The sequence below is a fragment of the Euprymna scolopes genome, chromosome 30 (genome assembly GCF_053919585.1).
Source record: "Euprymna scolopes isolate OS-2025 chromosome 30, ASM5391958v1, whole genome shotgun sequence".
NCBI classification, from domain to species: Eukaryota; Metazoa; Mollusca; class Cephalopoda; order Sepiida; family Sepiolidae; genus Euprymna; species Euprymna scolopes.
In genome coordinates this window covers 72,355,930-72,372,220 of record NC_136511.1, presented here as the reverse complement: position 1 = coordinate 72,372,220, position 16,291 = coordinate 72,355,930, and the positions used below count along the sequence as shown (strand labels likewise).

Here is a 16,291-nt window from a genome sequence, read left to right as displayed (position 1 = left end):
AGTTTATATATATTAATGTTTATTTAATTTATGTATTTGTTTATTTTCTATTGTTTTTGTTAGTTTTAAAATTATTTTGTATCGCTATCCCAGAGTAAATTTTATCTTGTGAACACAATTGTTCGCTATTTCTCTTCTACAGTTTAATAGATGTTTAAACTTCTTCTGATACGGCGATCCAGTGATGGAGTTATTTTTTTTTTTTTGATCGACCTGGACTCTTTTTGTGCCCATATTGATCTGGAATTCTTAAAAAATAAGTGATGACCATTTTCCATTTTCCTACGATTCACTCCATTCGCAATGGATTCATGGGAGAGTCCACCTCTGTTAAGCTCAAAGATCCTTCCTCTCTCAAACTCTGATAACGGTTTCTCTTTTGCCATGTATAATTTAGGAAGATGTTTTTTGTTTATCCACTAACAAGTTGTTTTTAGTAACATAGAAAGCTTTTCGTATTCATTTTTTCAAAACTAGCCGATTTTATTAAATTATTTTATATATATATATATATTACCACATTCATTATATTTCTCATATGAGTTACTCGTGAATGATTAGCACGGTTAAGCATGCATATTAATATAGTTAATTTACAGATTGACACTTAATAGATATACAAATGTTCAGTCAACCAAAAGAATTACGAAGATGTACAGACATGCACATACATATACATGCAAATATTGTTTGATGAATATACATCCCAAAACTAGTTTGCGTAAAACACGCACTCAAACACCGTTCCCTGTGAGTATATGAACGCATATATTCCAACGCCCTTTTTATGGAAAGTATATACTCAAATGGAACGAGAAAATACTAAATCTCAAAGTGATATCTCAATGTTTCGTACTTATATTACGACTCGAGTCGAGAGAAATAGAAACTGCATAGCAAACTTGGTTTCTTTGTTTTTTATGCGCATAGAGCATTGGTGATATTGAAAATCCCATGACGAAAAATTTTGGACAAATTGAAAAGCTTCCACCTCAAAGCATATACGTCAACCATCGCGCCATGTTTTGCATACAAGAAGCGAATCCAAGAGCGAAAGTGAGGGCTAAATCCATCCGAGGAAAAACAGCCACTAGGTAATGATGAACCCTATTGAAGGTGTTCGACTGATCTAAATTGATCAGCGTGGCTTCACTGCCAACTTCTTCTATGATTAAGCGTATCCTGTGGAAGTGATCTTGGATCGTCGCCCACTCAACATAAGTCTGTTCGCGACTTATAACTCGATGCAAGAAAAGTAGCAGAAAATTTATTAAGATCTGTGCCAAAACCTTTAATTCTGCATTTAATATCGTTAAGAAATGAAAATTACGTATTTTATCCCAACCATTTTTATATCTGCGTAACAATCTAATGATCATCCTGGTAAAATACTAAGTAATAGGCCCGTTCCTTTATTAGTAGCCTATCCAAGAATCTATAGCAAATAAGTATAATGCAACAAATATTGTGTTGAAAAGTTCTTTTTATATTTTCTTAATTTTTTGAAGAAGGGAAAAGAAAAACACACACACAAAAACTCAGCTGCTACATCAACAGTAATATAATCTTTACAACTAAATGCAAATATCTACTGAACCAACTACTACATGTCAGAGAGACGAACAGCCGTTTCTGCATAGAGGCTTTATTTTGTTACATAACTGAAAACATAAAAGGAATAAACAGAAATTGTTACATTATCAATAGGACTGCCTTTATAACTTGATGTACTACTCAATGAGCCAACTACTAATAGCAGAGAGATGAGTTGGTGGGTTGGTTGTTTTTGTTTTACGGCATATCAACCCTTTTTGGGTTATTTAATGCCGAATCCAAAGATTTTGAAGAAAACATTTTTAGTAGAATATATCTGTTGTTTTCAAGTCGGTTTCTATTTAACCCATAGTTGGAACCCTAACAGGTACTACCACTCCGGGTCAGAGTGGACCTGGGAGCAATGGTAATTAAAGGCTAGCTCCACACTCCCCAAAGCCCGCAAGCTGGGGCCTCACCACTGGTCATATCCAGGACCCCCATTGAGGGACTTTTACCCTCTGCAGGGGGGGGGCAGTCGGTGTATTCTAATGCCCCACCGACAGGGCCAGAGAGATGAGCAGCTGTTTGTGTTGTCGAACAAAAACAACGAAAAACCTGTAGATATAAAAGAAGACTGAACGTAAAGTTACAAGTTTATTATTCCATGGTAATCTTACAGGAGATCATGTAATTTTGAAGAACGTCATTCCGTCTATACTTTCCCTATGTGGCAGAAACTATCGGCGGGTTTACACAACTTTGTACGAAGGAGAAAATTTCTACGGATATCAAATTCACGAGCATTTCTCAGTCACATGAGTATCCTCTTCTGTTATGTTGTTTGTAACGCGAGTCGCAGGGAAGGGGGCGATGTAGTTCCGCATACAGCGCATAGTACTCCAAAATGTTCACCGGTCTAGTACTGACCAAGTTCAATGAACATTAACTACGGTGATCTAACGAAAAACGGTGTGTCAATGTGATTTCGTAGGGAAAATTTAATTTGTAAGCATGGTGTCGATACAGACAATAAAGTCGTTAATTCGTACTACAGTGAACTTATACATCACTCATGAACAGAATTGGTAACCGTATGAACCTGGTGACCCCGACACATTAATGTGAACAAAAGCAACGTGTGGTCGAGAATTTGGTTCAGTCTATGATCGCTTTTTCTTTATATTTTACTAAATCTTTTTTTAAATGTTCGCATATTTTTTTGGTAATGTTTTTTAATCTTCGATCTGTTTTCTTACCGATTCTATAATCTTCAATTATCATTTTTTTTTTAGGTCTGCAAAAACAACGTCGAACTTCCGGGCACCTGGCGACCGTGCAACGCCAATTATTTTAGTACTCATGATTATTGGATAAAGGTAAGGTAAATTTGGTATATATTTAACAACGAAGTTTATTAGAATTGCACGATTAAGTGATGCAATTAGACGCTCATGTATATTTTAATGTACTCAAAAATTTAACTAACAAGCAGCCCGGCATTGCCCGGTCATAAAATATGCTTGAACATGATATTTTAATTCATACAGATTTCGTATTCAATATAATAGAGAAACATCCCTATTGATTATTACATTGTACCTAATATAATGTATAGAAGTAATTTCAAAAGTACACAAAAATATGACTTACGTGCAATTAGCTAGAGTCGAAATAAAAAAAAACCTGTAGCTCTCACGCGTCATATGTAAGCGTCTGAGCTAAGTTCATGCACACATAAACACATAAAGATAATATTGTTAAAAGTATAAACATATATTTGCACATGCGTAGAAGTAACATGTATAGTCGACTTAAGCATGGAAAGTCCTTTTTTTTCCTTATTTTTGATCTGTTAGCAGAAGAAAAACATAACCAAATTTGTTCCAATCATCACAATAGCCTTATATATCAAGTGTCAAGTATGTAGATAAACATTCGCGAAGTCGTTTGGTAGAGACCGTCTCTCAAACAGACAGAAAAACGGACAGAAAAGGTTACTTTTATACGAAGGCATTGATTGTATTCACCTGCGTCTGAAAGCGCCTGATTTTATGAAGATGCGTTAATGTGACTATAAATCAATCTAATGACATTTTTGTCTATCCCAAAACAAAGTATATTACCATTCTAAATGGTCATTTGATAGGAATTCAATGAACCATCTCTGCTTCTGACACACGTCCATGTCAGAGTTTGTTTATATTGAACTTGAAAACAACCATTTTGTCGACAGTGAGCAGTTCTAGAGAATAAACTTTGGTCCTAGAGATTTAGTTAAATTTAGGTTGAGATAATTAGAGAAAGGGAAACATTTGTCAATGGTTTAAAGTAGACGAGATGTTGTTGTTGATGCTTTACAGGGAAGGGGCATAAGTTTACGTTCGATTAAGCATCTGCCGTGGAGATAAGGATACAGTAAAGGAAAATTAATAACGTGCATTCTGTGCGAAAGAGAGATAATGGAGGAAAAAGTTTATTGCGCACTAGATTTCGAAGTCGGTTGTATATTCTGTCAAAACAGGTAAGGGTGCTTTGAGCTACACCCGTCTTCAGATGTGGCAACAGTACTCCATATAAGGGTGTATTTGACCTGATCTGAATTAAATCATCCTCGTTGGTCGCAGCTATGTTAGATTGTAGGTTGTACCTCAGCAACAAAGGACAGCGGGTACATAAGAAATCAGGGAAAGCTTAAGTCAGAACACAAAGAAAATATGACATACAAAAATATGAGTATATTCACTAGAATGATTTTAAGCTCCACACTTGGAGCGTCATTACTTGCCAAATTTTTTCATCGATTTTCCCTGGTTAAAATCCAAATATTAAATTCCGCATGGTTTCGAATAACCTATGTATCAAGCCTCATTGCTATGAACCAAAATCTTACAGAGGAGTTTGGTAGGCAAATATTTTAAACAAATATATATATATTTATATATATATACGCATACATAATATATATATAGAAAAGGGTTTATGTTTGCTATAGCCTTTTTACGCAAATATTACGCAAGTATAAATCATATTGAACATTTGCATAATATAATTACACGTAATAATTCAGTAAAGATGATTATTACATAAGAAAACCCAAAAAGTTAATAGAGAATTAATTAAAACAAATGTTTAAAAGATTATGCAAATTAGCTTAATATTTTGCAGACTAATGTAATTCCACAACCCATATATAAGAAAGTTGTATTTTCTTTTTAAATAAAAATAAAAAAGGGTTTATAATATGAGGATCAATACACAAAAAAGACCACATTCATAGGAGTATATATATATATATACATATATATTTTCTATCTATCAACTATTCTATGAAAAGAAACTTTATGTGTGTGTAAGTTCGTATCTTATTGACTTCGTAACGTCTGATGCGATTTTTATGAAATTCCACACGAGGATACTATATGCGCTTCAGATTTAAAATCAACAGTAGGTTCTTTGATGTGACAGAGGCGTGAAACATGATACTTGTTTTTTTTTTATTTTAAACTTTACTGCAAGCTATTATAGATATATTATACACATACACACACACCCACACACACACATATATATATATATATATATAAAATAATTTTATAAAATCAACAGTAGGTTCTCGACAGTGCAATGTACACAACACTAGTGGAGTAAGTCACTACGGGGAGGCATGATAAACTTCCTCCTAGTAAACCGTAGTGAGTTCCCAACTAGATTAGTCGGTAAATCGATTTGATTGAATTATGAAAGATTTTACCGATTTAAATGACAATAAATATATATGAGTGTGAAACATTCGTTGATAATCATTTAATTCCGGGCAACGTCGGGTTACACTATTAGTATATATATATATATATATATATATATATATATATATATATATATATATATATATTAGATTCTTTATAATTCTATATATAATTAGATTCTTTATTTTTTATTAAATCTTCCTATAATTGTTGCACAATCTGTTTGAGACGGGGGTAAATCGTTTTTGTAATGCAATATTCAAACAATCTTTTGTTATGGAAAAATGTATTTTAAATGGTGTACTTTTTCAGCTTCGTAGATTTGCGCTTTTTCCAAAACATTATTCATGACATTGCAGAATCTTTTGATTGTGATTTAACTCCTTAATTTCGTTTCTGGTGTTTTCCTTCAATTCTTGCATCATTTGGAGTTTGTAAACATAGACTCTTACTTTAAGATGTCCCACAAGAAAATACCGTCGATATGTCATTTGAGTAAAAAAAAAAAAAAAAACAGACCCCTGATTTTAGTAAAATGATTTCGGAATTTGCTTAAGTGATTCAATGATATACTTATCCATAATTAACTTCCAAAATATTATCTGTAAAATATCTGAAATAGGCAAAAAAAATAATCATTAATGGTTAAGTGGCAAACATTTTAACATCTTCAGTAACATTTTGGACAGCTTGTATATGCAGGAAAATTACAAGTGCTGGCGAAAAAAAAACGTTTTGTAAATAAGAACTGGACATGAATAAATCAATAAAAGTTTGACTTTTAATTTCGTGCTCATCTTTTTTATGATTTTAGAATACAAGTAAATTCTAATTTCTTCTTTTCTTTTATTTGTCTTGGTGCCATTGTGGGAATTTTTCGGAGAATTATTACTTTATTCAAACTTTCAATAAAGTGTGACTCGAATTTTTGAAAACAGTGAAGTAAAATGTATGTACATGTACAAACACACACCGACACACACACCCTGGAAAACAAAGCTGTAATGAAATACAGATAGCAGCCATAAAGGGAACAGTATCTATGTTTAAAAGAGCCCTCGGATATAAATTTAAATCATAACTGAATCAAGTGTTAGCTCCAGGAAGAAGCCCCTTGATCTCTTCAAACCTACTGAAGTAAAATACAAAAAAATATGTAAATGAATATATATATATATATATATATATATATATTATATATAGAAATGAATATATATATATTATATATATAAATGAATATATATATATATATGAATATATATATATATATATATATATATATATATATATATATATGTGTGTGTGTGTGCGCGTGTGCATGTGTGTTAACTCGAAAACATATAAAAATTAAAGTAAAATATAACATTATTATTATCCGACTCACGTTTCGTTTTAACTCGAAATTTACCCCATCAATATGTCTTTTATATAAACTTATTGCAGTGTATATGTTTGCATACTTTTGTGCGTGAGATTTTTCTAGTTATTCACTATATACGTATTTATATATATATATATATATATATATATATATATATATATTTATATATATATATATAGATATATGCATACACACACGTATATATATATATATATATATATATATATATATTTATATATGTGTGTGTATGTATATATATATATTTATATATGTGTGTGTATGTATATATGTGTACAAGGTAATTTTTTTTACTAATAAACGAGTTATTATAAATTTTGGAATATATATTTTAGGTAACGTGGCTAGTAATATTAACACGCTATTTTTTGTTTTTAAATGCTATTATTTATAGGGTGTATGTATTATATTTTCTTACCTGTTTTATGGATCGATCAAAATTTTGCAATATATATTTTTGATGAACTGTTTTTTTTTGGGGGGGGGATATACCTTTGACGGCTGCGACGGCTCAAAAAGGAATCCCCGAGAATATAAATTTCAAGTTATTATGCAATGAATTTTGAATAGTTGCATGAATGTTAGAGTCAATATTTTTTTATGTTTTTGTTGAAATCACATATTATAGAATTAATTATAAGTAGTACGATATGAATATGTATCTCATGCAACCGGGTGAGAAAAACGGGCACATTATACATTTTTTTTTAAAATTTTACCAATTACGAACGATCAAAACTGTTTCACATTCTTCAAAGTAAGAAAAAAAGATAACAATTTCAAACTAATGATATATATTTATCGATGATATATTGTCGGGACCGGTTTTATTTCTCATATAAGAAAAATTGCAGCGCAACAGATTTACAACAAGGCACACCTATCCTTTTTGATTCTCTATTCGTATGAGATTTATGAGCGACACATTTTGGCACGGAATATTAAGTCACGACATAGTAAAGCACGACAAATTTAAACACGAAGAATGTTGTCATGGCATAATTAGCCACGACAAATAAGGGCACGGAATTTTTTTACGGATTGTTTTTTAGCTAAAATATCTTTGTAAAATTGAACACGCTTTTTATTCTTAGGGCAAATATTTTTTCAATACATGTTAAATATAAAAAAAATTAAAAATCACTTTAATTAAGGGACAAAATATTTGTTTGCTTAATGCAAACTGTAAATTTCTTTGTGGTTTGGATATTTATTTAAAATAATAATAAAGTTTTACTCAAAAATGACAATAAGTATAAATATAGTGAGAAATTATTTCCCCCAAATCTCAGGCCATCAGTCTGAAAAAAAATTGCTTAAGAGTTTAAGCGGATAACACATAGTATACCAGTCCGTATTATATAAAGTCGACTGCTTCTTGTTTTTGATATAAGAATCCCAGGTTGTTATAATGACATGCTTAAATATAAGAGGAATAGAATCAGTAGCAGCGGGAAATTGTGGCGGTGGTTCAGTGGTTAACGACGCGAGCTGAGAAGTCCAAACACTTCTTTCCACAGAAACACTTTCACTTCAGAAAAACTTTACCTAGTCCATCTCGTAACTACCCGATATCCTTCTAGAAAGAAATCTTACTAGAAAGACATCGTAGAAACAGATGCCAACATGATGAATTATGCTAAACAGCAACAACAACAACAAGAAGACAACTGCAAGGGCGTTGTCGTACATTTACCGTGCTGTAATGTGTGAAATGTCTTACATAACACTGCCAGTATGTGTATTCTATTTGTTCGCTAAAATTTAAGCATGGTTTACAACCATGTTACGTACATTACCTACGTTTTAAAAAATTAATGTCTGGAATTCGATATGATTTCCTTTGGATTCTTTTGCAGGAGAGGGAAAAATACAGCTTCAGTAGCAATAAATCAAAATGGCGGCGCTAATTGAAAAAAGGCGTCAAATGATTGTTTTCTATTAATACATGGATTTTCATTTATTTTTAGGTTTACTACATGCGCCCTGTTATCGCTGTGGGTGTCGTCATCTACCTCGGCTCGGACGGCCGCACCTATGACAGCCCCGAACCGAAATCACTTCTCGTCCAGTTAATAGACACCGAAGACAGATTGACATATGTCGAACATAAATTAGTGGTCAGCTGCCAAGCCAATCCGATATATGTCGCTATTCTTCATGATCTGAGCCGACCATTCTTCCGAACGAAAGGTAATAATTTTATCACACTTCCACATATACATCGTATCTTGCTACTACCTGTAAACATGACTCGTTTGGGAGATTGTTTCTTCTCGGAATTATTGTAGAGATGCTATATATTGATCTAAATCGATTGATAATAAACGGAAAACATGCAGCAGGTATTGGCAGGTAGCGTGTCCATTTTGTATTAATACATGACCCCAGTGTTTCTTTTTCTTATACTGTTTTTTTATAGACGGCAATAACCGTGTGTGTTTCTATATCTAGAGATATATGAGTATATGTGAGTATATATGTGTATATATATATGTTGTCACAGGAAAATAGGGCATAATGCAGAAGTTACCATTTCCCCCTCTCTCTTTTAAAATTAATTCTGAATATCTATCGCCCAGAACCCCTCCTACATACTATCTCATTGCTAACAAGACATGTCACAACTAAATATCCACGCGCCTACCCATGAACGGAAACGAGTTAGTCACACCATCTCCATCCTCCCTTCCCACCGAGTGATTTCGTAAAAAACACGTGCCAAGGTCACGACGATAATCCATCCAGACACCCCACCACAACCCCAAACGAAGCAGTGTGTGGGCAAACGAAGAAGAGAAAAAGAAACCCCATTTTTGGCGGGAATGACGTCGTAGAAAAAAAATGGTAGTATAGAAAGAAGAAATGGCGCTGGTCACATCATCGAACGATATGTTGATAATAAAAATGCGACTTACGCGGCGAAATGGGACATTATAACATCAGAATATTGAATTTGTCGGATACCTATTCATCGGTTGAATCCACGTCTTCACAGATAAGTACTATTCAATACCCCCTTCCATCTCACAAATGTCGACTTGTTGAACTGAACTGTTTTTATTTTGAAAGATTTCTACTGCCTCACCATCACTCAATCATTTTCTATGCGAAAAAAGGGATAAAAAGAAAAGGAAGGAGAAGATGCTATATTCATTTGAACAATTTTATTTAGTGTTGCCTCCCCATTTTTTTACCCGTTGGATACTGCATGTTTTCTCATTATTATTTTTCTTTTAATATTCTGCCTTGATTTTAGAATTTTGAACGCTCAATAAATGGCATGCGTATAATACATATACATCCGTGTTGTTCCGTTATTTATTGCCTGGTATTTCGTCAACCGTGAATGTTATATAAGAACTTTCCACGATAAAAATACTGTCCAGAATCTGGGTGAGTGCTACTGGGTCGAAACAATTTCACAACCGGCACGTGCATCATTTCTATTATTTTTTTTTTAATTTACGATACGTTTTGGGGATAAATTCCCCTTTTGGGATTTTGCAACCGGGACGTATCGTCACAATATACATAAGTATATATATATATATATATATATATATATATATATATATATATATATATATATATATATATATATAGAGAGAGAGAGAGAGAGAGAGAGAGAGAGAGATAGTGATATATATACGTGTATATATATATATATATATATATATATATATATATATATATAACTACTTCATTTACTCCCATAAATTATTATACCAAAGTATAAATTTATGCGTAAACTTTAAGTATTTACTTCAAAAGTGCTCAATACGTAGGTAGAGCAAGTTAGTAATTTATAAAATGTACATAGCGATTAAGCTACACTGAATATTCCGCGTTTCATTCACCCTAGGACTCTTCAGGCTTATGCGCGAATTTTGTGGTTGTCTATCGTTTTTATATACGCACCTTCTATTGCGATTTTAGTTGGCCAATAAGCTTTCTAGTATCCACCGCGCCCTTCCTATCAGCCAATGAACATGCACTTACCGGACAAAACATATTTGACCTCTGGTTGACCCGTTCCTTTGTGTGTACTCTATTTAGCCTGGATATCTAGTTTCTTGACCTGTTTTAAATCTAGGTTAGTGTTTTTTTTAAATTTTATGTTAGTTTACATATATATATATATATATATATGTGTGTGTGTGTGTGTGTGTGTGTGATAGTTTATGTATATTCATGTTTAATTTATTTATTTGTTTATTTTCAATTGTTTTTGTTAGTTTTAAAATTATTTTGTATCGCTATCCTAGAGTAAAGTTTATCCTGTGAACACAGTTGTTCTTTATTTCTCTTCTACAGTTTAATAGATGTTGGGGTTCTTTAAAGTACAGGATTGCAAATTTTTCATGAAGGCATAATCTACATTGGTCGTCTAGGTTTCTACATGCGGTAGCTTGTCTTATTATTTTTCATTCGACTCTCGGCGAATGTCCGCTTTCCTTGAGTTCCTAGTATTTATTTGCTAGCGTTGTTTCATGCAGTATTTTTTATTGTTTGTACTTCTGTGGTCATAATATCAAGTTTTGAAATCTAAGGAAGTCATACCTTCGTAATATTTCTTGTTATTCGGGTTTTCTTTCGCAAATATTGTGGCCTGGTACACCGCTATATATATATATATATATATATATATATATATATATATATATATATATATATATATATATATATATTAGCTCCCTTCATACTTGAAAGAATCTGGATTCCGTATGTATACCTGCATGTGCGTAAAATTTTTGTGGGAAGATTTCGCAATTTCGAACAACACCTCTCCTGGGTCGGTGTTGTTAAATACCAGTGGTAAGTGGAGGCTCAGGACGATTGGCAACAATCCCGAAAAAAAGCGGTGAACACATACATATAATTTATGAATAATGTTTTTTCGGAATTCCGAGTTCGACTATTTCAAGCGCTTTCGCTCTTTGGGATCGATTTCAGGTATTTTGTGTTTGCTATGTATTTGCTGTTATTTAAGACATTTTCTACTATTGTACTCGGTAGTGTTGTCGAGCACAAAACAAAATTTTTTCTTCGAGTTTATGTATATATTTATTTAATTTATAAATTAGTGTTTTGTTTGTTGTTATTTTCTACACAATAACTTTACACTGTAGATCCGGAAACTGTATCACCGAGTTGAAACGGCAATAAAATAAATTACGAAAAGAAAAAAATCGGGTCTTCAATCAGATCTGCATTGATAAAAACTTGTGTCCTAAAAAGAAAGACAAAACACACACATAAAACACGCACAGAGGTATGCAAACTTCCAGAATATATATTTCCATATATAATATTTTGAATGCGGAAATTCCCTCTGGACCAACGTACCGTAGGCTTGCAACAACAGATGCCACATACAAATTTATTATGTCTCGACTATTAACCACTTTCTTATGTAACTTTAGAACAGCATTTTTAGACAGATTTAGTCGTTATAATAAAATGATACATCGCATCCTAGGAGCAACACCATTATAATCGCGCCATCTTAAGAGAAAGTAGTTCCTATTTTCCCCTTTTAAATATCAATTCCTCCTACTACCACCAGTCAGTACCGGGAGGGCATACACACCTTATACATATATGCTGCTTTTAACCCCTCACCATAACTGGATCATAAACTCATAGCATCATACATTTTAGCCTCGTTTTTATACGATCTTACAGTAAGACGCCACTTTTTTTTCACTTCCTTTTCCACCGTCGCGGTAGGGGTTCGAACCTGTCTACCTACTACTATTTTTTTTTGCTCAACATATTCCTCCAAACAACCGGGTAATGCCGAGCAATGCCGGGCATCCAGGCTAGTATCTAAGAAAGGTCGATTATGATCGATTAGAAATTTAAGATGAGTAATTTTTATTTTAGAATTAGTAAGCATTTAGTGTATTCAGAATACAACTTTCAACCTGTAGAAGACTGTCACTTAGAAGTCATTGTTGCTTAACTAATTTAAAATAAAAGCAAACTTAATGCTGCTACCCAATCATCGTTTGAGCAACGAGAAAATTCTACCTAGGTTGAAATCAAGCTTCATGTCTGAAAATTAGTTTAGATTCCGAGTTCGAAAATATTCGCTTGTAAGATGGAAGGATACATCGGTTGAAGCGTTTTGAGAATAGCGCAAAAATGCGAATAATAGTCAGAATAACCAAATAATTCAAATTATACAGTCTTCTCTTAAAAACAAAGCTGAAACATGGTATTTGTTTGTTATGGAAATATACGGAGATTCTAAGAATTTATACATTTCGAAGTATCCGAACAAGGAGTCTATAATCAAGTAAAGGTTGCTCAATTTTTACCGTACCTCGATGAAACTGTTCATATTCGAGCTCCTTAGCAACAGGAAGTACAAGTCAATCGAAAACAATATCGACATAAGCAAAGTTGTTATAGCAAAATTCTCATTTAACAGACTAGTTGTACACCCAAGACTTAAGAACCTAGTCTACTGTAATATTTTCTCGAAAAAAGATTTCTGCTTCAACAGAAAAATAGTCAACAAAATGTCTATCCGGAATTTTTTTTTACTGACAACTATTAATATTAAACGTTAAAAAGGATTAGAATTTTTAAAAAATATATTTTATTTACACTCAATCAAATGTGCCTTATGCACTAAAAATGTAATTGTTATTTTGTCGCACTTTATAAGATTTTAAATATTTATATAGTTTCTCATTATAAAATACGATTATTGATTATAATTTTTGGACAGAAGAAATAAAAATTAATATTTTTTTAATCGATATTATATCAAATTATATAAAATAATATCTGAAATTAAACAGAAGAACATGGAGATTATTATTATCACTATTCCAAAGGAATTCCTTAAATATCTGGCGGGGAAATTGGAAATTGGTTTCTCATGACGTACCTACGGCTTCATTACTCAATGGTCTGCAAGTAGCATTGTTTAATTAGGCAGTTACTTGCTCGACTAACGTAATGTATAAATACATAGTTACAGGTGTAAATTGTTGAGTATTATTCATTTCAAATGGATCAAATAATTATTAACGACATTCCTTTCTCCGATATCTTTATAGTTAGAATTATTTCTAGAAAGATATTGAGTAATTACGGGAAGGGTTACGTTAAGGTTGATAAAATCCCTAAATGAAAATGTTTGTGGGAAACGAACTGGATTTGAATTAGACACGCTCAGTTTGTCAGTGTGTGTCGTTAACGACTTAGACACAGTCAACTGACGGTGCGAATTGTGGACTCGGCGTGCCGGTTTCGTATTTTACTTTTTTTTCCACACCACTTTAACTAAAAGCTTTGAAAAGATAAGGCTCGTTGTGTGATGGCGGAGTCATAGTAACGAACTATTAACAAACATTTTTTTTCAATTATTTTATTCTATTTGTATTATTTTTATTTATTTTAGGCGTGAAACTTTTGCTATCATCTTCCAACATTGCCATCGCGGGCATCCGGTTGCGCACGTCTCAACATTTTGACCCTATAACACCGGAGAGTTGCAGTCAAGAGCAGTTCTACAATCCGCGCTCCCAGCAGTGCGTCAACCAGACGTGTCCCCGAAAATTCTGCGAACAGCTCATCACGGAAAACGCCAACACAACCTGCACTGGTCGAGGTGAAGGTGACACTTGTCAAGTGACATGTTTAGACGGGTAAGGCATCGTTCTTCTCTTTCATTATTTCCCCCTCATTCTCTCAGCGTTACTGCATCTACATTATATCTCTCTTAGTCACCCAGGCTATCTACCTGTCTGTCGGTTTCAATTTTTTTTTCTGAAACTACTATTACGATCTAGCTGAAATTTTGTGTGCTCCTTTGAAATTTAATGTTCAGTGGAGTAAGTATTGTAATATCCATTTGATCTACAATTGTGGATTATTAGTGATTAATCACAATCGCATTTATTCTAGAGGTTTTCTAGCTAAATACTGATCCAATCTGGCTATAATTTTCTCCGGTCTTTTGTTATGACAAGGTGTAGCGAACTAACCATTATTGGAATATGGTCGATTCTCAATGATGGATTATTATTGATTTATATTTAATGCAAAAATCAACATAAATTTACCATCTTTAACCATTAATTTTGCATAACGCACCCATTTTAAGTTATAAATTTGGAACGTTTTTATAAAATATTAAGTTATGAATTTGGAACGTTTTTAAAAGCCTTATATATATATATATATCTATATATATATATATATATATATACATATATATATATATATATACTTTACACAATCACCACCACTTATCAAGGCTCAGAGGCCACTCGATGATGATAAGGACTAAATAGTGTACAGTAGTCAATTGGACAATATAGTAATTGTTAGAAATCGAAATTCGATAAATTTGTTAACTTAAGGTAAACGGATCATCAAGAACTTGTTTACGGTATATATATATATATATATATATATATATATATATATATATATATAGATAGATAGATAGATATAGATATAGATATAGATATAGAGAGATATATATAGATATAGATGTATATAACAAGCATCTTCTATTTTTGTGGGAGAAAGAGATAGGCGGTAAAGAGTATAAGAGATCTCTACCTCATTAATGAGGATTTGTTTTTGCAAAAGCAAAAACGAGGGACGCCAGCCAAATGTTTATTTCTCTTGATCGGTAGGAATATGCGACACCAAGTCAGTAAAGTGGTATGCGAAATTTCCCCAGAAAAAAAGGAACTCTTGTCTGCAAAAAATGCCTAGAAAACTCCATCAGCATTTCCTGGTAGATGCATTTCATGCGATTACACTAAACCAATTCCTTCTCAAGGAATGGGAGAGCAACGCTTTAGAAGATGGACCCCGCCTAGAACGTCATCCAATACAGAAAAAAAAAAACATCCCATGAATGATCTAGACTCTGGCCAAGTGAATATCTTAACTGATATTGTTACAGATAGACATTTATTAACTTTTACCCTTGAGTGACCTTCGGACCTTGATAAGTGGTGACTCACAAGTAAAAAAAATATATATATAACATTGCGTCAGAAGACAGGCACGTTCTGTAGCGGAATAAACCTGTCTCGTGTCATCTAATTCAAGTTACAAATAAAATTTAATTGGAAACGTCTTCAATGCTTACATACTTAAATATTTGACAAAATATGATTATTACACATGAATTTAAAATTTCATGAAAACTTTTGTCCCTATGCTAAATATACTTCGTAGCTGCTAAATAAAGTCTATAAGTGGTATATCAAGAAGTTTAAATTTCTGGATTGACAGATCGAAAGCATATCTGAAGAGACACATCCCCGGACAAGTTTTTTTTTTCAGGAAGTCGCCTCAATTTGATAATTAAACTGGAAATCCCATCAAAGTCCGTCGCAATTTACTAATCAAATCTTTCGAAAGACTAGCTTACATTGCACAGGTGTAACAATAGCATCCTCTTAGATTTTAAATAATAACCTTTGAAAAACTTACAAACAAGTTAAGTTCCAAAAATAAAATGTTCCTATAGTGCATTGTTAAAAAAGTTTTAATTTTTCTATATCCACTTTGCAATCAAGTAGGTGTTAGAATTTTTAGATGAGGGGGTGACTTGTTTTTACATTAA

The 16,291-nt window shown here is 32.6% G+C and overlaps 1 protein-coding gene across 1 annotated transcript in view; it reads left to right on the top strand.

The window, feature by feature from the left end:
* LOC145254836 (pappalysin-1-like) overlaps nt 1–16,291 on the top strand; it is a 654,441-nt gene that overhangs the window by 607,093 nt on the left and 31,057 nt on the right. The window contains exons 14-16 of the mRNA XM_080113674.1: nt 2,829–2,912; nt 8,652–8,874; nt 14,102–14,348. Coding sequence (XP_079969800.1) covers nt 2,829–2,912; nt 8,652–8,874; nt 14,102–14,348 — 554 coding nt within the window. The remainder of the gene's footprint in view (nt 1–2,828; nt 2,913–8,651; nt 8,875–14,101; nt 14,349–16,291) is intronic.